General features: G+C 47.8%; 1 protein-coding gene across 2 annotated transcripts; it reads left to right on the forward strand.

Moving 5' to 3' along the window:
• Positions 1–4,508: 4,508 nt before the first annotated feature.
• COMTD1 (catechol-O-methyltransferase domain containing 1) lies at positions 4,509–11,106 on the forward strand. 2 transcript variants are annotated; one of them, XM_064464933.1, is made up of 7 exons: positions 4,509–4,651; positions 5,878–6,011; positions 7,034–7,139; positions 7,956–8,062; positions 8,336–8,390; positions 9,821–9,954; positions 10,720–11,106. In XM_064464933.1, exons 1-7 carry the CDS (start codon positions 4,570–4,572, stop codon positions 10,870–10,872), a joined length of 771 nt encoding a protein of 256 aa, XP_064321003.1. In that variant the 5' UTR covers positions 4,509–4,569; the 3' UTR covers positions 10,873–11,106. The 2 variants fall into 2 exon arrangements, with proteins under 2 accessions (XP_064321003.1, XP_064321002.1); XM_064464932.1 differs by having other exon boundaries at positions 4,510–4,651; positions 7,944–8,062.
• Positions 11,107–25,296: the final 14,190 nt, after the last annotated feature.

Here is a 25,296-nt window from a genome sequence, read left to right on the forward strand (position 1 = left end):
AGATGAATGAACACAGAAATATGGTAAATAAGTTCTGTTTCAGTTTTAACCAATGACATTATGAGAACCTATTAAAATAAATAAATTAATTAAATAGAATATTTATGGGTTTGTTTATCTATGAATAGCTTAAAAGGTATAGGAGTTCACAGTTTCCTGTTTTTTCTGAGTAACTGGCTCTAAATATACACACATTCATCCACCATGTCCACGCAGACAACTTGCAGATCTGCCTCTTCACTCCTACCTCCTCTGCAGGCAGATTTGAAACAGATTGGGATTTTAACACCTCTCCGAGGATGGCTAAGATCAGGTCAGCCTCAGCTCTCCAACCTTCCTCCTCCATCAATATAGATAAAAATGACCATTTCACCTATCACTCAACTCCTAACTCTCCATCTTCAACTCTAACTTCTCTCCAGGCCCTCACATTCAACCACACAAAACCAATCAGAAAGATTTTGACAGATTTCCAAGATTATTTCTGTATGTTCATCTTCTCAACTAAAAACTTTTGTCCAAGCTTTCATCACAATGATTACTGCACCTTCTTTCCTTTCCCCAGCTCTAATCTCATTCACATCCCACCCATCCTGCACGCCGTCTCAGTCAGCACTTGCAGCAATTAGTCTGACCATATGAATGCATCCTTTGGTTCCTCCTGTGTTTGGGCTTTTACCTCAAATGAGAGTGCAGAATGAGTGAACTCCTTGTAAACAGCTCCAAACCTCACGTTCCTTCCTCCTGAACTCCCCTTAAAACTTACCTGCTCTGATTTCTCCTGAGAAACTTGACAATTAGGCTACTGCCAAGCACTGATCAACACAATCCCGCTCCTCCTTACATGTCCTGCCCATGACCATTTCTTTACATTCATATTGTAAGCTTCTGGGGGCAAAGACCACTGCGTCCTCTTCTTTCAGCTGTACCTAAGTTCCAAACACATTTCTACTTTACTCTCTGAGCTAAAAACATGTAGTATTTATGCTTGCTTCTCCACATTTTATGCAAATGCTGCCGTGTTTCAGAGGACCACGTGACTGCTATCCTCATTGTAAACAGAGGAGAACAACACGTGGGCAACCACGACTTGACGTAAGCACCATTTAAATTACGCTTGACGCCACACCAGCAACACTGCAGCCTGAATGGAGCAGTCACAACACGCAACGCCACCGTCACAGGCCAGTATAGCTTCAACAAACATATAGGGGTTATTTCTAGTGAGTTGTGCTGTTCAAACATGCCTACACACACTTCCTTCAGGGTGTCTCTGGTGTACGATTTTCCACCACAGAGTGAATATGATTTTCAAAAGAGCCATTCACACCCACACTAGTTGAGTAAAACCATTCTAGCTGCTGCTAGGCCATAGTACACATATTGCCAACAGGTCTTGTAAAACCAGGTCAGCAGCAGCAGGTTTAGCACATACAATACGGGAGGACTTTCAAATACAGCGCGGACAAGCCCCGGCTGTCCACAGCGGACAGTGGCTGAGCCACCCACAGATTTTCCTTCTTTACAGCGCAGCAGTAAGGCAAACAGGGTGGTTATATATTGCTCTTTACCACCACCTTGGAGCAGACCACAGAACACCACCAACATCCTGGAAGGCACAGCCTGCCAGAGACATGGCTGAGCTCAGGGAGCTGACGCATGGAAGAGCAAAGAGGAGGAGAAAAATGAAAACAACAAAGAAAAAATATTTTGAATATGAGGATAGTGGAAGGAACAGCTTATTAAACTCACGGCAAGTCGTTTAGCATTTTACACTGGTGCCCCAGTTACTAGGCTGTAATGGTCTATTTAAACATAGCTGCAAATGAAAGCTGGCACCCCCGAAGTGGGGTGACAGCCTTACTGGTAGGCTATTGCCTTGCCAGCTGCATTTCTACAGGAAGCTACGCAGCTAGATGACACCAAGGTGGGTGGTGTGCAACATTCCCACATACAAAAACACTCCTCGAAGGAAGGTTTCAGTAGAGGAACAGTCTACTGCAGATATCAATTACCCAGTGACCATGAAACCGTGGATAAATTATCAATATGAATAAAGCGAGGGTTTGAACACCCTGAGGTCAACCACTGACCAGCCAGTCTGCATCCTGTCTGTCCTGTTCCTTATGTTTCACAAAAGCGATTGTGTTCTGGCTCCAGTCTGAAGATGTTGCCAAAACCCTCCTACCCTTTCAGGAGTGCAGTTGCAGGGAGAAGGAACCTCCGTGCACAGCAAATATGCCTACCGCTACAACACTGGGGACAGTCCTGGCCTCCTGTGAAATCTCTGCAACTGCCTGACCCTACAAGACACAGGGAGCAGTGGGGTTTGTATCCAAGCCCACTTCACACTCAGTTTCTATCTCTAGGTAGCCCTCACCTTACTCAGCACAAGAAGTAGGCAGAAATCTACCAAAATGTTTAAATGCTGAAGTAACTACAACACACGGCAAGCTCGTGTCTAATTAATCTGATTAATCAAAGTTTACTGTTCAGTAATATATCACAGAGCTATGTAAAATGAAAACTGCAACGGCTCAAAGAAAAGCAGCTGGCTCTTTTCTATTTAGATGGAACACTAACTCTTTTGCCAATGCAAGAAAGTGTTTTATCTTGACTTACATATCTGTAAGTCGTCTTCCTTATCTAAGGGCAACAATACATCGTCCATTACACCGACTCAGTAAAACACCGCCTGTCCCTGCCACCACAGGTAAGCTATTACTACATGAGAACTTGGCAGGCAGACGTTTCAGACACATGCTTAAGTATGTCAGCAATTCTGTTCACCAATTCTCTTGGAGGTTTCAGAAACCTGAAGTTCCCAGAGAGCTTCAAGTGAGGCAGCTCGTTGAGTCGAGAGGCCAGCAAAAAATCGAAAGCTTACAAATTTAGGGTGTTTCATGAAAAAGCGTATCCCAGTTACTCTCTCCCTCCTGCTGCAGTTATAGAGAATAATCACTAGATGGGGCTGCACAGTCACAAATCTGATTTATGGCCGCTAGAAGAGTTTGCTGTCTCCTACAGTTCTGTTTGGCCTAAAACTGACACATTCCAGCACTTCCTAATAACTCATCTTCTGAAAGATGGGATGAAATGCTTTCATTTACAAAAGCAAAACGTACACAGAGAAAGTGATGAGATACTGAACGGGAAAAAAAAAAACAAGAAAGCAACAACACTCACAGCTTTCAAAATCAAATAAATTTTAAAAGTGAACTGAAAGATATTTTATCTGCCAAGACAGATTGGATGTCTTGCTTTGTTCTGCAAGTCAGAAAGCACAGCAGACTTCTTAGCGCTTGACATGATCAGCTGCTGCAAAAGAAATACAAGAGCTCTGAGCTCAAGCCTTTGTAAATAAAGTCTAGCACACACTGAAAATGCAGTGATGGACAAACCCGTTTCCCGTAAATGCCCTGGTGATATACTTAATCCTGCACTTAAGATGTACTTACAAAAGACACTTTTTCTGCCGACTGCATTGACGCTCAGCAGTTTTGCTAGTGTAGGAACATAGTTGAAAAGTTATCACCCTAACTTACCAGCACACAACTCATCTGGCTGTCCAGAGATTAACTATGTGCCAAAAGGGAAGCTTTACCTGCTTTCATCCTGCATCTGTTGAGGCCAAGTTGTAACCCACTCCGTGCCTGGGTATTCCTGGTCTGCAACGTTGCTAATTTCATCTCCTGCAGAGTGACAAAATGATAGATCTACACAACTTGCTTGGGTTCTGCAAAATCCAGATATTGCCAGCGCTTCACAAAATGAAAACCAAATCTGCAGCCCATCTCCGAAAGGCACTGCAGGGTCCTTTCAGCACGTATCTATGTAATGAAACAAAAGCACAGACATGGCTTGGTTTGTAGCTTGCTTTCTGAGAAAATAAGATGGCACGGTCGCTGTTGATTTATATATCAATTCCCTCAGCGACAGACCAGGCCTGGGAGGAGATCCCTGAACAACCAGGCTGCCCACAAGCGGCAAGGCCCCGCTGCACCTCACTGGGAAGCGAGGCCCCGCTCCCCCTCTCATGGAGGATCTTCCTCGATCCGTTTCACCTGGAAACCCGCAGCCCTTTTGGGCGCAGGACCGGGCCCCACAATCTCATGTGCTTTTTGACAAGGAACCCGCTCGCACCTCAGCTGCGAAGAACATGGTGCTGGGGAAGGCGAGCGCCCTTCCAGGGCTCGCTGGAGCCTCTCACGAGGACTTTTCTCTCAGGAGCTCCACCGTCGGAGCCCATTGCTGGGTCACACAACGTCTGGCTGTGTTTTAAAGCCAAGACTGCGGCGAAGGCAGGGCCAGCCTCGGCGGAGGGGCGGCCCAGCCCCCGGGCGCTGCGTGCGGCGCCGTACACGCGGCTACAGCGGCCGTCCCTCGGGAGGCGGGGAAGGGGCGCTGCCCCCGCCAGCCCGGCCCGCCATCCGCCGCCGCGGGGGGCCCAAAAGCCACCAAACCCAACCGAAGAGGCGGCGCCGGGCCGGCGGCAGCGGCCGCCCACCCGCGGAGCGCCCCGCCCATGTCCGGCCCGCTCCCGCTCCCGCTCCCGCTCCCACCGCCGACATGCCCCTCTTCAGCCTGCCCAAGGAGGCGGCCGTCGGGACGGCGATGCTGGGGGTCGCCTTCGCCGCGGGGATCCTCGCAGGTAAGCGGCGCCCCCGCCCCACGCCCTCCGCTTGTCCCCCCGCCCCTGGCCGGGCCGGGTCCCCCCACGGGAGCACCCCCGGCCCTCCCTACCCCGGGCCGGGACCGCGCCGGTGAACGGAGCTGATGCTCGCAGAGCCCAGGGCGACCCGGTGTCCCGGCCCCCCCCTCGGGTCCCCGGCCCGCCCCGGTGTCCCGGTCCCGGCCCCCCCCTCGGGTCCCCGGCCCGCCCCGGTGTCCCGGTCCCGGCCCCCCCCGGTGTCCCGGTCCCGGCCCCCCCCGGTGTCCCGGTCCCGGCCCCCCCCGGTGTCCCGGCCGTGCCTTTCCCTTCTGCTGGCACAGTTTCGGCTCCGTCCCGCGGGGGCAGAGGAAGGGCAAGCCCGCCATCGGGCTGGGGAAGGAGCCTGGCGTTGAGTTACTTACCCTTTGGCTTCGGGCGAGTTGCTGAAATAATCCACACCTCAGCGTGGGCGTCTGTGAAATACAGCCACCAACAGAAAATAAAATCAGAGCCTCAAAAAAAAAAAAAGCGTTCTTTACTAGTGAATGACTATCAGGAGATACGGAACTGAATTGGGTTTCTTTGTTATTTCTTCAAAACACTTGCCCCATTTGGTAAAAGCAGCACTGGGCATCAAAGCGAGATCAGTTCTGTATTTATGTAGACAAGCAATAGCCCTTCAACTTCAGCTTTCAGCACCTCTTTTTGCACACTGGTTCCATGCTGAACAGGCCATGCCCTGGCGAGAGGGCAGGACACTGTCCTTAGGAGAACGCAGGGCTGTGCACGATGCATCAGCTGAGGGCCCTAAAGACCCGCAGCTTCTACCCATCTGCAGAACAAGGTCCCCAGGCTAAGGAAATAGCGTGCCTTATTTGTGCTTCCTTACACTTACCTTTGGAGTTTTGGTGTGCTTACTTGCCCTGTAAGAATATGACAGTTTGTAACCTTCACAGTGGCCACTGAACAGCACAGTACCCAAGTCTTTCCCTTTCAGCCTTTGCGGATGTGGGCTGGACAGCTCAGTGGTTAAAAAGAAAGAGAAAAAATATATTATAGTCCACTGAGCTGTCCAGCTAAGTTGAATTTTCCTTTTTCACTGGATTTTTCAGAGCAAAACAACCTCTTTAACCTTTAGTAATACTTAAGTGCTTGCTTTATTTAAGCAGTCAATAACTGTAAAAGATAAAGGTTCTTAATATTCCTTTTTTTTGTTGTTGTTGTAGGTAAAAGATACCCTTCCTTAGCTTTTGGGACACCCAAATCATCCAAGAGTATTATTGGGAAAAGCAGTCCTCTCTGGCAATACATACTGGATCACTCTTTGCGGGAACATCCAATTCTAAAGAAGCTGCGACTGGTCAGTATTTTATCCCCCAGTGCAGGTTTCCTGTTCCACTGGGACCTTCTGGTATCGCCTACACCTTGTCCTGCACTGCTGGACTCTTTGTGACATTCCTTCCTCCATCTTACTTGCATATACATTCGAATTTGTTTCGAGCTGGTAATACCCAGACCCTTCAGTGTTCAGGGCTACTTAAATGAGTATTTAATAGTATCGGCATACGTTTTAGACATGTCTTTTTACCCATGGCTCCCAAGCCCATGTGTTTGGGCTGCACGTGACTTTTACCTGAACAGATGACTTCTGTTCATTTGAGCTGGCATATACAGAGGGCACATCTCGGAGAGGTGATGTCCTCCAGCAGGCCTCAGAACAGACCTCCTGACAGGACCGAGTCATTCCAAGTAAGACAGACTGCTCCTGTATGAAAGCAATTAAACGTGAAGTACGGGAGCTGGCTGGTTGAACGAGCCCTAGAGGAAGAAAGGAAGTGGGACTCCTTCCCACGCAACCGTGAGGGCACAGCCCTGCTGCTCCTGCCGCCCTCCCACCCCGGCATGGGCACAGCTCCTCCAGCTCTGCACTTCCTACCCAGAACCACATCGGCTGACCTTTGGCAACAGGCTTTACCCCAGCAGTTCATAAAACCGGGAGGAATAAAGGCATAAGTACAAAGGTTACGTTTGTTTTTTTTTAAAAAAGTACAACTGTTTATGTAAATACATGGAAATAAAGGACTTTCACAGTCACAGAGCCTCCATGGCTCTTCGTCAGTAATAAGTACTGCCAAGTTTCCACAGCCATGCTGACTTTGGGGCATATTACTGCTTTGAATAAACCGCTGCTTATGACAGGGACCCAGCCCTCCTTAGTTACTGTTAAATTCAAACCAATTTCTGGCTCATAGATGGAGCACAAAGCCATCTAAAATGAGAAAGTAGGAGTATCTCTTTGTCCTGGGGTTTTCCCCTAGGGTACTGGTTTGGAAGCGTTGGGTTTTGCTTCTTGTGATGTGTTATATTTTTTCCCCTTTGTAGCTCACTGCTGATCATCCCTGCAGTAAAATGATGGTGTCCTGTGACCAGGCTCAGCTTATGGCAAATTTGGTCAAACTCATTAAAGCCAAGAAAGTTATTGAAATAGGTAAGAGTGTCACTTTGTCCTCTCTGTAGTAGAATAAAGCTCCTGCTGTGCTTCTCCAAATACAGTCATGTTTACATAAGATACCTAAACATAGTAAGGTGCTGCATAACCAGTCTCAGCAAACAGGTGGGCAAACCACAGCGTGAAAAGTAGTGTCTGATTTGTACTTACTTGCCACTCAGTCTGCACATTCCGTAATTCTGGCATCAGCATGGATGTCTTGTCAGCTCAGAGGCCATCTGAAAAAATAAGAGCAACAGATCACTTGGGTCTCCAGCAGTTGCAGTTGCAGGACATTCTTTCCTTCCTGTATGTTTCTTGCCAGAAGGAAACATTTTGCTGCACAAGCCCTGCATCCAATCTACCTTCCTTGGTGCACCTGTGTTAGCAGGATGTCTCAAAGCCAGACTGATGCTGAGCAGCCAGGTATGGATGGGCTCCCACCATCTTCATTCTTGGCCTGGCTTTGTGATGCCCTGCTATTACGCTGTTGGTCCAGTCCCTTTGGCTCAGGATTTAGCACCCTTTTAAATAAGGGTGTTCCTCAGAGGTGCAGGACCAGACTGCCCTATGTGTCAGGAGACTTTTGGAAAAAGCTTTGCTGAAAGATTGATTAAAAAAAAAAGTAAAAATTCCTCCCAATCCACTATTACATTAAAATGGAAGGGATAACCCTTTGTGTCCATTAACAATTTGCCATCCGTGACTCCTTCAGGGTTTTTATTCCTCAAAGGAGCCCTGTAGTTCACTATTTATCTTTCCCCCCAATATGGTAAGTGTTGATGACTCTTATGATTTTCCTAGGTGTTTTTACAGGTTATAACACCTTGAATATGGCACTTGTCCTGCCAGATAATGGCAGAGTTATTGCCTGTGATGTAAATGAGGACTACGTCAAAATTGGAAAGCCACTGTGGAAGGAGGTAAGCAGCATCTCTTCTGTTACGTGTTTGGGACAGCTGCATTTGCATGTCAAGGGGTTTTGGTACTGCATTGGATTTTGGACTTGCGCATTCACACACAAACATTCACATCTTTCAAGGAGGCTGAGACAGTTCAATCTGGAAAGAAAAATAAGTGCTGTAGCATAGAAATAATAGGAAAAATATCTGAACACCAGTCACCCCCTGAGTGCAACCTACGACCAGGTTATTTCTTAACCACTTTCATCAACTCTCTGTTCTTTTTCATTCTAGGCAGGAGTAGAGCATAAAATTGACCTGCGGATTAAGCCAGCAATTCAAACACTTGGTAAGTAACCTAAAACACTTCTTTTTTTTCCCCCCTTCCCTAGATATCATACTGATGAAATCTAAGACCAAATATGCTTGTGGATGTGATCCCTTTGCTAACAGTGAGACAGCTTTTCTTCTATTTATAAAAGAAAAAGTCAGAAAACTTCACAACTTCAAAATTCAGTTCTCCAACATGCTAGCAGAGAGGAAGAAAATGCTTGTCCTGTGTAGTGGGCTGTACTGGTCACTCACTTGTCCTGTCCATTGCCTTGTTTAATCTATGAAGTACTATTGTCAGCTGCTTCTGGCAAAGCTGATTAAAACAGATTAATTAGACAAAGCCCTATTTCTTTATCCATTGTCCATTCTAAGCAAGTATTTCTTTGTTATAGACAGGAAGAGTGTTCCGAAAGGGCTGAGGTGCAGAAAAAATACAGAAGCGAATATAAATTCAGGGTAAAACAGTTGAATTGTATCTAGAGGAGTTCAAATTTAGGATGTGCCAAAAGCACACAAGGCCATTAAAAAGGCAATGACTTTTCTCATTCAAGAAAAGAGAAGATGTGGGGCAGCAGGAATATTAATAAATATTCTGAAAATACAATAAATTTGCTAGGAATGGAGGTGGCAGAAGGTTTCCAGCAAAGGTGTTTGATGGATCCACAGATCCATTCACAACCTTGTATTACTTCCAAATTCATCCATCTTTTCTAGAGAGGCAAATATTAGCAGCCTGCTAGGGGTGCACTGTGGCTGAAGTCTGATGGACAGCTTAGTCCAGGCAGTGTTTCAGGCAAAAAGATCCTCTGCTGGCAGAGGGTAAGGGCAGGTGGGGGGGTGGCCGAGAACCTGAGGAAGGCAGCAGTCAGCCCTTCCACAACTGGCAATTTGGAGTTCTTGGCCCATTTAGGAGAACTTAAAACTGAATTCCACTTGCCTTGGCCCAGAGGGGGACTACTTACAGCAGTCTCTTGCTGTGATGAAGATCTCTGACAGGGTTTGTTCATGACCTGTATCATGGCACTTCATCATCAACGGGAGATTAGCATTTAGGGCCTGTTCATAAACGTGAGATAAGTCCTAATCCACTTAAGAAAACAGTTCTCCTCAGTCAGCTCAAAAAATAGCTGAAGGTGTAGAGCATGTCCAGTTTCAAACTGCTTGACTTGGTTTTACTGCACCTTTCAGCAGTCCCAGCTGTATCGTGCAGGTTTAGAACGACTCTGTAAACTTCCAGGTAGGCAGAACTCAGTAACTGTTTTATGCATACATCGTGTCTAGATTTGTTTCTGTGGGATAGGCTTTTCTAGTAATTAGCTGTAGAGGAATAGGCTGCCCGGTCAAGGCACCAAACACATTATTTAATGAGTACTTTGACACAAATGGATGACTTCCTCCTACACAGCATTAACCAGGGTGTAACGGCTCGCTTTGTTGCTCATCTAGATGAACTGTTGGCCAGTGGAGAAGCAGAAACCTTTGACTTTGCTTTCATTGATGCGGATAAAGAAAGCTGCAATGAGTACTATGAAAAGTGTTTGCGCCTCATAAAGAAAGGGGGAATAATAGCTATTGATAATGTAAGTACTGCAGTTGTGGTAGCAGCACAGGGAGTTACCATTTTTGCCTCTGGGAAAGGGAAAAAAAGGTCACAGTGGGATTCTAGTAATGCAATTTCTGACCTGCAACTTGGTTGCCAATTGCAACATGTTTGTTCCATGTTATACACGGGAGGCTTTTAAAATTCAACATAAATTCCTGAAGTAAGCTATATGGAACACTAACATAAGCAAAGAATAAACCCTTATAGAAGTAAGAAGTAATGTGTTAAGTTTATGTTAGTACATAAACAGCCTGTGGTAACAGAAACTAATCACATTTTTTGTAATTCATTACAGAGAATGCTCTGTATTGTTCTGATTTGTCTTGTAGTGCATTTTCTACTAGGTACAGTACTTACGCAAGATCAAAGGCAGCACTTGTAATCGGTAACTACTAATAAATTATCAGTTAACAACTTTTACTAGAAACAAGGAACGATGTTAAACTTCAGGCACCTTCAGGGTTATGGTGGCAGCTGGATAGGGGCTTTTAAAAATACCTATGTTAATCACATATTTTTTTTTTATTTTGGCTTTGAATTTGCAGAAGCATCACAATTAGCCAGTTCTGTGGACTCCCAGTCCCAGTTGCTTATGAGAGCTCCATGGCAGAGACAACTAGAAATCTGAAATACAATAAATATCAGTTCCTAGAAAATATGCAGGACCTTTCCCAAAGCTTCCTCTGTGGTCCAAGGAACATATTGGCATAAATGAGGTGCATGACTTCTCTTTTTTCAATAGGTCCTTTGGAGCGGAAGGGTGCTAAAACCACAAAAGGGTGACTCGGCAACCCAGAGCATCCACCACCTCAACGAGAAGCTTCTCAGGGATGCACGAGTCAATATCAGCATGCTCCCAATGGGGGATGGAGTCACGCTGGCGTTCAAGTTGTAACTGGAGGAAGCCCAGCAGATGGGAAGCAACAAGCAGCATCAAGTCATCAGGAAAAATGCAGACAGAGCAGTATCAAAAATGGTTATTTAGCCTGTATCTCCACTGGAGAGCATAGCCTAGGGAAGTAGACTTTAGGAGCAGCAAGATCCTAAGGGCAGCTAAGTTGAGAAGAGAGACTTATTTTGAGATCTACTATGGTTTCTTATTTTAATTGTAATAAAGCAAGTAAACTTACATGAAGTTGTCCCTGTAAGACAGCGGTTGAAAAAAATCGCCCTCTGTAGAATGACTGAGTTCCAACTCAGTCAGTACAACAAAGTCATTTTCCATCCTAAAAGAGGCTGCTGAGTAGCAGAATGATCAGTCCTACCATCAAAAGGAAAAGAAGTGGAGTTTACTGATGTTAAAAGCCATAACAGAAAAATGGATTTTTAATTAAATGTACATGACATGGAGGAGATTGCTAGCCTTCTCAAACGATGCTGAACGTCACTGGTAATCCCTGAAGTACTACATAAGCAGCCTCAAATATACATCATATGGGGGAAAAAAAAGTTGTCTGTAAGAGCACGTCAAAGGACAAGTAGGATTTCCACTATAGAGCACTCCCTAAAACCTGCGTGTGCAAGGGCGGGGTAACAGTGCAGGTAGATTTTTTTGAAGTCGGAATTTAGGAAGAGCAAATGGGCAAGAAGAAAACCAAGACAATTCTTCCTCCTTCCTCCCTCTCCCACGTTCCCACCAAAGAAGCGACTTGCATGGTACTTGTTTCCTAGAAACTTGCAAAGCACAGAGCGTTGGTGGCAAGGCTGCAGAAGGAAATGATGATTGTATGAGGATGCAATACAGCTCTTAACTGGCTATTCAAATAATTACTGCAAGCAGAGATTCCCTTCCCCAGGCAGCATGTAACAAAATTATGCTTTTTCCATGCCTTAGAAAAGTATTTTTCCTGCAGTATTCTGAACTCCTAGTTAGCTTCATTTGCAGCTGTCATCCATTACTCCTGTTTCATCCTGATGTATTTTATAAGTTTTGATCAAGAAACAGCAGTTGGAAAAGCTCATTTTACCTGGGACCAATGAAGGAGACTTAAGGGGGCAGGAGGCACATTCTGTTTGAGCTAGAGAATAAGAATCCAGCTAATGAGTTCTTTCCATGGTCAATTACAAATAGTAACAAGTAATTTTTAGGGCTTTTTATTTCATCCTGTAATTCTTATTACAGGAAAAAAACTAATTAAACAAGAAATCGAAACCAGCATTTTACAGGCAAATGCTCCACTGGCTGCTGTTTTGGGGGACTGATACGTTGGGAGGGTACCATATGTATATCGAGGAAAAAGGTCACTTTAGATTCGTTGGCCTGTAGGGAGGCTGTATCAGAGCTATGAGACTCCTTCTTCCATTTGCTTAAATAATGCGCTTGAATGACTTCGGGTACTGGGGGACAAAGATTTCAAGTCTCAGAATTGTTAGAACTGACTACTCAGCTCATATTTTTGAAATTTCAGCTGGGTGGCTTGGGTTCTGATAAGGGCAGATGTTCCAGGCACAGGTCTTACCCGTCTCAGACACTCGTGGCAGTATACTGCAGCAGGAAAGTGGTGAAGAAAGGAAGCATTATCTGATGGTTTCAGAGCGGGGCTATGAGTGAGGAGATCTCAATTCTATTTTTGTCACTTCCACTTAAACCCCTGATTCAGCAGAGCACGTCAGGATGTGCTTAAGTACTTTGCTGAATTGAGGACTGGCTGCTATACAGTAAAATCCATGCCTGGGAGAAGTCCAGGACAAGGTGCCTATAGCCCTTAAATGAGATTTTAAATAGGGCATAAAGGTTGCCCAATTTCTTTTTCTGGGTACAGTTTTACCCTCACGGCTTCACACCTCTGCATGCCTCAATTCTTTTATGTGCGTAAAAGAAATAACACCTTACCAAAGCCTTAATGACTATAATAGCTCTCAAATGGAGTGGCTAAAGGAATATACAAGATCATTATATGTTTGCACGCAAAGCTTCTGTCCATGTTCTACATTACTATTTTACTTTAAGCAGATAACAAAATTGTAAGGGTTACAAACACACAATGGGACACTTTAACAGCTGGAAAATCCTCTCAAATATTCCTGCTTTCAAAGGCTGTAAGCTGATAATCACAAGTGAGCTACAAGCTGTTAAGAATACATACCCTGGCCTGAAAGTAGCATGATGGCCTTCCCCAAACAGACAGGGTCACTGGCAGACTGATCAGAGTCTGTTTTGCTACTAATTTCCAAGCTGCAAGAACCCTCTCAGAAAAGCCAAGCCAAAAGCAGGCAAGCACCATGAGTATTTTTGCAAGAAACTGCCAAATAACTGTTTAACAACATTCAAAACCAAATACAAACAATCGTAGCTCATTAATTCAAAAACTCCTGTTCCTTGACTGGTGGAAACCGGCAAAGTCCCCGTCACCTGTGCTAGAGGAAGACCTGTCCAGCGCCTGAGGCTGAAGCTGGGTGCAGCAGGGTAGCGTTTGGCCTCTGCTTTGGACTCTGCTCCATTTTAAATATGCAGAGCATATTGTGAGCATTTAATCAAACCTGTCTCCATCCTGATCACGTAATTACTATTAGAAAGAATAGCAATGTGTCCCTAAACTATAGATTGATGAGCCATCTGTAAGCTGAAACAAAGAGCAGAAGGAAGCTTAATTGAATCAAATATTTAGAATACATTACACTCTATCTTGTAGTTACTCAGAAGCTGGCTTTCTCTTCAGGCTTCTGTCCTGCGCGTCTGGAATTCATCACCGCTAACTGCATTTAATCCTTCAACCTTACTATAAAGTGACTGCTGATAATACATAATTATGGTTTAATTTAAGTGGTGAATCAGCTTTGGGGAATTTGTGGGGACAATGGGATTTTAGGCTTTCATTAGGTGGTGAGAGCGGACCACACGATAACACAGCGCAAGTCTCTGTCTCTAATGGCAAGATCATGTATGGGAGCTTGTGTGCCTGCTCGGCCTTCCCCAGTAACACACCTGCCTAAGCTACTGCTCACACTGTAGAGGCTCAGGATTTTCCACCCCTGAAGAGGAGGTGACCTGGGGCACACTGTTACCCCAACCCTGCCACCCAGCTGCGCATACAGCACTGGCATCTCTTCTAGTTGCAAGGGTTGACCCCAGAGAGGCCAACACAGGTGCCAAACGTATAGCTGGGACTTGCTCAGAAGCAAATGGGACTCAAGGATAGTGCATTAAAAAAAAAAATAAAAAGAAAAAGAGAATTCCCCCTAGCGCAGTAACTCCCAGAGGCCACCATGAGAGTGAAGCAGCTGCTGGTTGGGTATCTCAGTCCCTGCTCCAAAGATGTAACATTCGAAACGGTGTGGTGTGATATTTGGATGGGTGATGGGGAAAGGAACAGAAGGCTGTTTCAGAGCGGACTTTGCATCTCTGCTAGCTAATTAAATGAGCAGATGACACTTGCTCAGCGTGCTGCCATGCTCCCCCTTCGTGCTGACCCTCTCCGATACACCCAGAGGAAAGATAGCACAGTGTGGAATGTACTCAGGACTCAGACCTGTGCTCACAAATCTAGAGGGAGGGCTGCTCCCAAAAAGAAACAACTCACTGTGGAAGGGTAGACCCCGGGACTCCTGAATGATCAAGGCCCACTTCTGCATTTTCAGCGCTGGAGCTCTTGATCCCGCCGGGGGACAAAGCGGGGAGCGTCACCGGTCTCTCGCGCTGCTGCAGGCCTAAATGAAAACCGGGCTGCTGAGTGTGATGCAACTTAGAGGCATTTGCTTGAACCTCTGCCACTGCCATCCCTCCTCCTTTTTTCAAGCTCATGAAGCGTTTTTAACCTGTTTGAATCCAGCCATTTTCCACACAGACAGCGCTCGCTGCGAATTGCTGCTCGTGGAAGACAATTAGCAAGCTTTTTGTGGTAAAGCCCATAGGATGCAGGGGAAGGAACATGAATATAAACCTCATCCAAATCCCCTCCTTTGACAATGAGCAGCTCCCCACCACCCCCAGAAACCTCGCAGCTCAGACCCGAGGCACACGCCACCTCTCAGGCACTACAGCCTTCACGATATTCGGGTGGCGGCAGCAGCAAGTGCCATAACTTGCAGCGTGCTCCTTTTCGAGGTGTATAACAGTTAGCTGCATCCCTGCTTGTGTTCTCTTCAGCACTTGAGGAAATCCATCCTAAATGGCCACAACAGAGGTAAACATGCTAAGAGGTCAGTGCTGTTTTAAGAGATGGTTCTTAGCGCTAGCTGAGATAAATACAGCTTGGGTTTACCTAACCCATCTACTGAAACCACCCAGGCCTCCTCCATCCCTCGCACCACCCGTGTGCTACCAGGAGGAACACGGCTGTGCTGAGCGGCTCCATCCATTCTTCCAAACGGTGCCCATGCCAACACATTCAGATAACCTAGGAGCTCCCCACGCACTCGAGATCAGGACCCATCTTTGGGTGGTTTGCAGCATGCTTGGGTTTACCGCTCATTTCATTTCCATGGGAGCGGCAGCACTCTCACGGCCTTCCCAGAATGAAAACGTGGAAAGCCGTGAATAAAACAAGAAGGGTCTTTCGGGGAGGGATTTCTGATGAGGTCCCAAACAAGGAGTACTGAGCGGGGACCGGACAAAGCCGATTCTTCCCTCTGTGCACACCTAAGAGCTGCAGATGAGTGTTTCCTGCCACAGTGAGCAGTGAAGTCCCTTCAGAGAACCTTGAAGACGATAAGGGTTTTTTGTTTCCTTGCCCATCGGTTGCTCTGCTGAGCCCTGCCCCAGGGCAGTGGCATCCCTCTGCTGCTGCTGCACGTTGTGCCCGGTTATTTGCACTGGGATGAAGGGCTCTGCACGAGTACAAAGCACTACCTCTGCATAATTCCAGTCACACACAAATTGGCCTCATGCATTTGCAGCTACTCGTGGTTTCTAAGTCACCTGTTTTATAATAATAATTTTAAAAGCAATGTTTTGAAAAAGGAAATGAACAAACATAAAACCTGTAAAGGAGGGAAATTAATGTGGGATTTCAGACAAGTTATTTATCTTCCTTTTTGGCTCAGTGCAATACTGTAGGGATAAGCACGTAACTAGCTGCTTTAATATTTATTCCTATTATAGGAAAAGCAAACATTGCTGATAAGTCACTGCTTTCCAGGATTAGATTTCATATTTTAGAGACTGCTTTAAATTAATGCAGAAGCAAACATTATCTTTTCTTCTTATTCATATATTTCCCTAATGAGTTCCAAGCAAATTGTGCCTACTTATATTTTATGATTTTAAATAATTAAAACATTTTATGGAGGCAACTAAAATTCTCCCCAGAGTTAGCAGAAATATTATTGATTGAACAGATCTCAAGCTACAAGGAAAAAATTATTATTTAGTTTAAAGGCTCATAATTTTATTCCTATTCACCCACTGAAAAACCCAGAGACTGTGCATTTTTACAGCAACCTTCTGAGTTACGCCGGGGCAGGGACTTGTGTTACGCTGGTGAGCTGAAAGTAGTAACTTTTTGACACTGTGAAATTAGATTTGCCAAAGATAGCTAACGAGAGAGCGTTTCTGCTGCCGTCACAAGTAAATGCAACGCCTAACCACTGTGTGCGCACATGGCGACACGGTGCTCGTTACCCAGGATAGAGCCTGCCTGTACATTCGCAACGCCAAGAACCTGGATCAGATCCACAAGTGCAAAACACCAGCAGAAGTAATCCGCTCTCAGAGGAGGGCTGGTTCACAGGACACCCAGGCTCTATGTCTCACGTCGCGTGGCCACAGGAGTCTGTCGGGTTGTGGCCTGGATGTTACTGGCCTGTAGCACAACCCCCAGCAAGGGAAAGGGGGCTTTGACCAGCATGAGAAGAAAAACCGACAAACCAAACCACAACAACAAAAAACAAAAACAAAAGAGAGAAATTAATTTTAAAACAGGTGCAAAAACACCTGTAAAAGGGAAATGGATGCTTGCGATTCTCAATGGAACTAAAACCAGTAACAGAGATAAAAGTTAGGCTTATTTTCAAGGAACCTCGTGCTTGTCCATGATGACACTTGTGTCTTTTAACATGTTTGTTAGGAAGCAAACACTAGTTTACATTTAAAGGCAAGAAAAACACGTAGCTCCTTGGACTGGCAACAAAAAAAAAGAGAAAAATTCCAAAACCTAAGTGAATATGTATATCTATATATAAAAGATCCAAAATGCTGACTTTTAAGCATTATTGTTTACCCTGCAAGTCCTACCCTTTCCACTATAACAGCTAAACTCACACAGGCTGTGGCTCACGACACTCACTTAATTTCTTTATAAGGTACATATTTTTGCATTTGCCTACTACAAGTCGATGTTGCTGGTGTCAAAACCTGGAAGGCAGGAGGAGCAGCAACAGCGGCAACCACCTGAAGTGGAAGGTTTCGTCAGATGGCGACAGACACCTTCGAATCCAGGCGGAGCTGCAAGGGGTACGTGGGGATGGAAGGGCAGCGAGCCCTCCACACCGCTCCGTGTGGAGGGACCCCAACCCGCCTCCACCTCTGGCAAGGTCCGGCGCCACAGAGAAGGGGACCCTCAGTGCCTTCCCCACGGCTTCCACCCAGCTACGGACATCTCCTCAGCCTCCCGGGCACACCAGCAGGGCATCAGTGTGTCATTGCTGCAGTGTCACCTCCAACGTCCTCTAGCCATCGAAATGTCAGCTGCTATAAAATGCTCTCCCAAGACACTTAATCCATCTTTTCAATGTGGAGTAATTAGTGGGGTCGTTCCAAAGCAGAAAGCCACAGTTAATTGTGCAACTACTGTGCCACCATGTATTATATCAAAGAGATTAATACAACCTGAAAGAAATCGGTTTCCTTTGAACAGCGGAGTTAGATTATATTCCAGTGAGCCTCAAAGACATCCCCAGCGCAGAGGAGCATTAATTCACAGTCAAAGTGCAATTACAAAACGATACTCGCTAGGTCAAACTCCTCACAAAGCAGCTCCTGTGCAAAAAGCAGCGGTTTCTGCACAGCCATGCGGACCCAGGTTCTGCATCACCTCTGGGTCTTCCCATGGCTGTTGCGGATTTTAGGCACAGTCATTTCCTAGGAACTATTCCCTCCACAGGGCAGCAGTCCCTCTCCTCAGGTCTGCAGGACCATCAAGATGGAGCCAGTAAGGTGTCCTGCCGAGGGCCTGGGCCACAGCACCAAAGCTGAGCTCCTTGGCCCCCATCAAGGACTTCTGGGTGGGATCAGAACTATCCTCACAATCCAAGACTAATCCATCACTGAAAACTAACTTGAAAGAGGCAAAAGCATGGACACATTCAATCAACACCCAGAGATCTGGGGCTCCAAAATTCCTTCCAGTATTACAGAAAGGGTCCCAGGTGCCACCAAGCCCGTCACGCTCCCCTCACGCAGCTTTGGTTACTTTGATGGCTGCTACCAAGTTCTCCTTTCTTGATTTGCAGCGGTCACTCACATACCAGATACTGAGTGATGCCCTTTAGCTCAAGCTTCACTTCGAGTGTATATTTAAACTTCCAGACATGGACCACAGTAAACTCTTAATGAAGACTTCAGACTTGTGGCTAGGCTCTGCCTGTTGGCCTTAGGAACCAGTTATGGTCACCTCCACGAACCGTGTTAAAGGCACATGATTAAGGCTGCAAAGCTAAGCGCTCAGAAGGTTACAAAAGACTAATTAAATTTGCACAAGCAATCTTAATTTTGACCATCCCTATTACATATAGGCATTATAATATATATGATATAAAATATATGATCAAGCATTTCTGCATTCTACCTCTTATGTGCTCCTTCCCGACCTTATTAGGTCTCATTTTAGTTCTTTTGCCTTCAGGCTAATAAACTGAGAATCTATAAACAGGAAAATAGCTGGCTTTAGGCAGCCTGTGCCAGTAGAGGATTCCTAGGTCTCAGAAGGGCCAAGTAGCTTTGTGTCATGGTCACATTTCTCCAACAGTAGAGGTGGAGGAAATCAGGGAATCACCAGCAGAAGGTCTAACTGCCTGTCCTGTGTTTAATTATCTTTTCTTCCTGCTTTGTGTTTATCTTACTTCATCTCCATAAAAGAAAATTGGACTGTAACAGCTACAGCAACACCAAGGCATCTCAGCTAGCTCCCCGTACTTTTCCTCCAAGGGATCAAAGGCTATCAAGTAGAAGGGAGAAAAAAACAGAGGAGAGGCAAGAATGGCTTTCCTATGCAACAGGGAAGTTATCCTGTGAAGGAAAGTATTAAAATTAAAGCCTTTCTTTTCCTGCAAAGTTTACATTTTGAATGCTTCTCGGCTGCTCTTCCCTCCTCTCCCTTGCTGCTAACCAGGCTGAGGTCTTTGTGCCTGAAACCCTGCCCCGCAGGTACCCGTTCGCTGCTGCGTGGGCAGCTCAGCTCACGCGCCGAGGCAGGCACGTACCCACCTGCAAGGAACGCCAACGCAGCCGCGCTCTGCGGCGCGACCAGCACGCAGGTGTGCCCCAGCACACATCTTACAGCATGTTTTTAATTCAAGAAATCCCAGATAGAAATATGAGAGCAATCTCATTTTGGGAAGAAGAAACCAGATTAGCCTAACACGAAAGCCTTGCAAGGCAGCGGGCTCAGGCTTGCCGCAGAGCGCTGCTCTCTGCGCTCGGTAGCGAGCGGGGCTTTGCCAAACACAGGAGGAACGAGGAGCAACCACCGACCTCCTGGCACTCCTCTCGGGACGGGGCTGGGCTGTGAGTTAGGAGGAGCTGTGCCTCTGGGAGAGGCTGCTGCAAATGACCGCGGTGGGACTGCGTGGTACGTACGCCTCTCGGCTACAGCCTCCCTCCAAAGAAAACGAAATGGGACTTTGAGCCTGGCTGTTGAGACAGCCCACAAGAGGGAGGAATTTTGAAGGAAAAGGTGAGTTAGTTGTGTTGTGCTGCCTTGGCTGGGAGACCTGCCAACACTCCAGCATTTATGCACGCTCATGAACTCGCCTTATGACAGACATGATAAAGTTAAAACCAGGAGAGCTTCAGGCCATGAGTGGGCTGTAAGCAATTTCAACAGCACGCTGATGTACCCTAAATGCAGAGGGTTCCTTTGCTACAAAGCGCTAGGCCCCACCTGAAAGCCTACCAGTCCTGCACCAGGACTGGACACTGTACCAGATTTCCCAAGGAACTCCGAAAAAGTAAAACAAAAATGAAATATTTCCTCAAACATGATGGAAGGAGATCAGCCTTCCGTTAGAGAGGCTGCAATACAGGCCTACATCCACACTAAATTGCAGTGCCCTGAAGAAGTATTTGTGAGCTGCAGTTTACTTAAAAACATTTCATAAAACGTTGATTCCTGAAAGACCAGAGACGCCCGCTCACACTCACCCGGTGCCGTCTCGGCCGCAGCTGGCGGCGCAGGGGCCACCACCTCCGCTCGCTGCATCCGCGGGGCTGTCGGAGCCGGTCCCGCTCAGCCCAAGCGACGCACCTCCGGGCTAGGACAGCGAGCAGCCTGCATCCGAACAGCGCTACAGCCGACGCCGCTACACCCTCCTCCGCCACCGGCAGGCTCCTGCCCAAGCTAAAGGACACCCCTGGAGCACCACCAAGGGAAGGCAGAAGCACTCCCTGCCCTGCTCCCCAAAGCACATGCTGCCAATTAGAGAAGTGAAAGTGACACCAGGTGACTTTCATGACCCCTTGTAACCCACCCAATCCACTCAACAAGGCAGCAAGGGAAAAATTCACTGAAACTGTAAATTTGGCCCAGCCCCCTGCGCCCGGGCAGCCGCAGCACACCTGCTCCTCCCGCCTGCCAGCAGCTGAGGGGCGCAGGGCTGTTCGCACGCGCTGCTCGGGCAGGGAGCCGAGGCCCGAAGGCCAACAGGGGTCCCCAAAGAGGGGAGCAGGACAAGATGAGGCACCCCCAGGAGCAGGCGGTGGGGAGCCCGGTGCAGTGGTACTGGCCACACAGTTCCCTGCTTGGCACCATGGACACACTGGAAAGACTAACTTTGTGCATTTATGAACAAAATAGCCCGGGAAAACGCTGTCTCTGCTCCCCACCCTCAACTGAAATACTCCGCACAACAGCTGACCACCCCACAACCGCTCGTGGGAGGCTGCTGCCCCACGGCGCCAGTGCCTCGAGCAAGCAGAAGGAACACGTAGCTTCACCACAGCGTCCCCACACTCAAATCGCTTGATTGGGACTTAAATTAATTGCAAAGATGGGGGGAAGTGTTTGCAAGCTACCCACATTGCGGCAGCGCGAGATCCCCAGTGCCACCAGACACAGGAAGGTCATGAGCCAGGCAACACTGACCCCTTCCCCTCTGGATTTTGGCGGCTGGCGCACCCTGTCCTGTCAGCAATCGCCTCTCGGAAGTCGAGGAGGCCAGAACGCCTCCTTGGAGATGAAGGGGTGCCGGGCCATTTGGAGGTTTCTAGAAGTATTGTCAAGTCAGGAGCAGAGCAGCAGTCAGGAAAATAACCTGCTTCACTAATTCTGTTTCATAGGAGAGGGGATGCGGGCAGTCTGGGGTGGAGAACAGGACCACCCGCTCCTTCAGACACCAAGGTGCGCTGCCCGGGTCTCCCAGAGACGGGGCTGGAGGAGATCTGCGTACCCCGGCTACTCGGGGGTTTTCCCCTCTAATTCCGCCCCGCGGCTCAGGGCCGGGCCGAGGCCCACAGCCGCCCCCCAGGGCCGGGCCGAGGCCCACAGCCGCCCCCCAGGGCCGGGCCGAGGCCCACAGCCGCCCCCCAGGGACGGGCCGAGGCCCACAGCCGCCCCCCAGGGACGGGCCGAGGCCCACAGCCGCCGCCACCGCCCTCCCGCCGCTGCCCCTCAGAGGCGGGAAGCAGCGCTTCCACCGCCAGCGGGCGGGGCCGCAGCGGCCACCAGGTGGCGCCGTCGGGCCGCGGCCGCCTCTCTGGGCGCCGCCGCCCGTCTCGGTGGTGGCGCCGCCGCCTCGGCGGGAGCGGCCCCGGCGCAGCGCTGCCCCCGCCGCCGCCCCGCCGCGTACCGGGGCGGGTGACCGCGAACCGCGAGTGCCAGCAGCCGCCCCTCCAGCGGCTGCGGAGGGAAGCACCGCGCCGCGCACGGCCTCACCCGGGCAGGAGCCTGGCCGCCGCACAGCGAAACCAGCAAACCCCACAGGGACGGAGGCCGCCGCTCCCCGGGCGCCGCGTCCCCCGCACCCCCGGCCCCGGGCGCAGCGACTCCAGCCCACCGCCACGGGCGCCAAGTAACGTTAGTGAGGGTTTTGCAATAGCCATTTCGTACCTTAACGCGCACGGGAGCGCTGGCAAAGTCAACAGAATAGGGACCGAGCTGCTGTCGAGGCAAAAAATCATCAGACAGAGCCACTACTTTGGCATCAGGGGCTGCCCCCGCAGACCCAGGACAAGGGGCGTCCCCAAACACCCACAGACCCGCGAGGATTTCTACCGTGCGCTACTGCTGACGGGCATTAATCGTAGCGCACGTATGGCCACGGCCTTGGTTCCAGCAGAAAACCCTCCTTTAAAAACCTGTGCTGTAGTAAAGGTCAAATGCTTGGACCTGAAGCCAGCTGAGCGCTTGCCTTCTTTAAAGGTCTGGCCATGCTTTCCCCAACACCAGTCGGTAAATGAGCATAGGTATAGACCAAATCTGTGTCCAACACCCCACATTTTGTCTAACAGCATTTTAGTCAGTTTTAATTGCATATTGTCTTTCAGAAATTGCTGTGCAAAAATGTTCGCCTCTCTTCACATAGCATCAGTATCAAACTCGCAGCTAAAGTAGACACTGTACAGTAGGGCTCACAAAAATTCAGTTGTTTATTGCTTTCCATTTGACACAGCAGGTGGGAACACAGACACAACAGGTAACTAGAAGGCAGGCCCAGGAACAACCACAAGAAGGGAAACATCACTGAAATGCACACTACAGTAATTGATATAATCTGTTCCTCATCTGGAATAAGAATAAAACCACAAATATCCCACTGCAAGGGGCGGCTGACAAACACGATAAAACCGCTTGCAACAAACGCAGCCCTTTCGTGCCACACGACAGCCCAACCAGCTTTAATCTTTGGGTTTTCCTCTCTGCCCACTCCCAGGAAGCATTTGCACCAGCCATTAAGACACTGCTGGCACAGGTGTGACCCAGTATTTGCATCACTAGTGCCTTACCTTGCACAGAATTGCTTCTGTCTTTGCTCACTGGTGTGATAAGGAGACAGGACCTTTGACACAGAAGGGCTGAATCACCCGTGCACAGGCCATCTTATGTTTGCTCAGTCCCACTTCCTAGAGACGCGCAGTCACCGTAGGCTTAAATGCATCTTCGTGCCCGGCGGACGGACCGTTGCAGTGATACGGCGAACGCCAGGCCAGGACATTCAGAGGGCAGTAAGCACGCTCTGTTACTACTTGGCTTTATCCCAGCAACAGCCAAGGGAAAGGTAAATACCTGTGTCCCAACGCCTGCGGGTGAAAGGTTTCCATGCTCATTCTGAAACAGTTCCAAGCAAATTTCCTGGTTTCGGACGACTGCGCTGTGCAAGAGGCAGATTTAAGCATGAACCACGTGAGGAGTGCAAGGTTAACTGAAACAACCTGGAGAATTTCTACAGCACAGCGAGAACATAAATGTTTGAGTCGCTCAGTAACTTGCCAAGTCCAAGGCATCATAACCTCATGGGAAAGGATTTTTTATGAAAGTGTGATTAAGCCTCCCTGCCATATGCACACGGACAACCCTACTCCAGCTGCAGCGGGCAGGAACGCAGTGCCACAGTTCACACAAACGAGATGCGCAGCCACGCTCAGGTCATGAGTTCTCTCAAGTGTTTGTTTTATTCAGAATGAGATCTGAGGAAAGGCTGGCTAGCACTAAAAGTTACTATTAAGGCTTGTTACGTGTTCTAACATAACGGAGCTGTTTAAACTACTGACATTCCTTACCACAAAACTCCAACTGCACCACCAGCTTCCGTGACACACTTGAAAAGGGAGTTTGAAAGGCATTTTTAAGTCTCACTCGAGAGATGTCAAGAGACAGACACTGAACTTCCTTTTCATGCTCAAAGTAGTGATTTATGACAGAATATTTTAGGAAAACTCACATTTTCACAGTTGTTTTAACTACTGCAGAGCCCTTTTATTTCTCCAGTTGCCTACCAGCATTATAACAAATGAAACTACTTAAGGTTTAAAGGCTGAGGACTAGTAAAGTGATGCACATGAAAACAGAGTAAAATGAGTAAGTTCAAGCTTTCCATTAGTGATTTGTATGAAGAGTTGAAAAGAAACCGCAATATCTGCCTTTATTTCAATTGCCTGTTTTGTGACCTCAGGAAAAACAGCTGGAGGTGAGCAGGTAGTGATGAAAAGGGTTAGAGTAGTTGTTTCTGGGGAAAAAAAGCCACCAAAAAAGCAAAAAAAAAGCACCAACAAAAACCCCAACCCACAACAGAATAAACACCACAAAAAAAAAAAAGGTATCAGACCACCACAACCCTAACAAAAGCTCCCCAAAACTGAGAAACATTGGTGTTGTAGCCATGCTGGTTTAAGGATGCAAACAAGGCATCGTTCATAAGCAAAAGACAGTCCTTTTTCGCCCAGGTGCTACGGCGGGACTACGCATACGGGCACACAGCATTTCTTTGTTGTTTTTCAGAAGCAGCCCAGACACGCTCCGTGAGGCACCTAAGGTGGTTATACTAAAAAGAGAACCTGTACTAAAATTCCAATGCCTGGCCACACGGTCTGCAGCTTTTAGTGTTCTAGCACATAAAAACACTTCAAAGTGAAAATGCAGCTTATGAACATTAACACGCACTAAAAGAGCAACAAAATGCACCTTCCGTACCTCTTCCCTCACCAAGTGGTGGAAGCGCTCCTCAGAAAAGGGCATTTGGTGACAACAGGAGGAAAGGTACTCCAGAGCACAAATGCTGCCAAGACTCCTCTTTGTCATGTACCAAAACTAGTCAAATACACTAGCGAGCCTGCTCAAGAGCCTGAGCCGGACACTTAAGCTCTGCTCTATCTTCTGCAAAGGCGGCGGCTCAGCTACTCCACAGCTGAAGGCTAAACACAGGTGGTTTACAGCAGAGTACTTAACTCGAGAAGTTGAGTATGAGGGCAACAGACACAGGAAGGAACAAGACCTGGAGCAAACCACCAGGACCTTTATGGGGTCTAAGTCCAATCCAGCTTGAACCCGAACACAGCTTGCAAGCCAGAGGCAAAGCTCCCTGATCATAAGCTAGCCACCTGCCCTGTAAAAGCAGCTGCTGTGAACTACAGACTGCAAGACTAGGTATCAGGATACCCTTCTCAGCTATGAGACTGTAAGTAGGCTCCAGGCTCTCCCCTGAACTCAATAAATCCCCATTCTTAAGTACT

The sequence above is a fragment of the Phalacrocorax carbo genome, chromosome 13, assembly GCF_963921805.1.
Source record: "Phalacrocorax carbo chromosome 13, bPhaCar2.1, whole genome shotgun sequence".
NCBI classification, from domain to species: domain Eukaryota; kingdom Metazoa; phylum Chordata; class Aves; order Suliformes; family Phalacrocoracidae; genus Phalacrocorax; species Phalacrocorax carbo.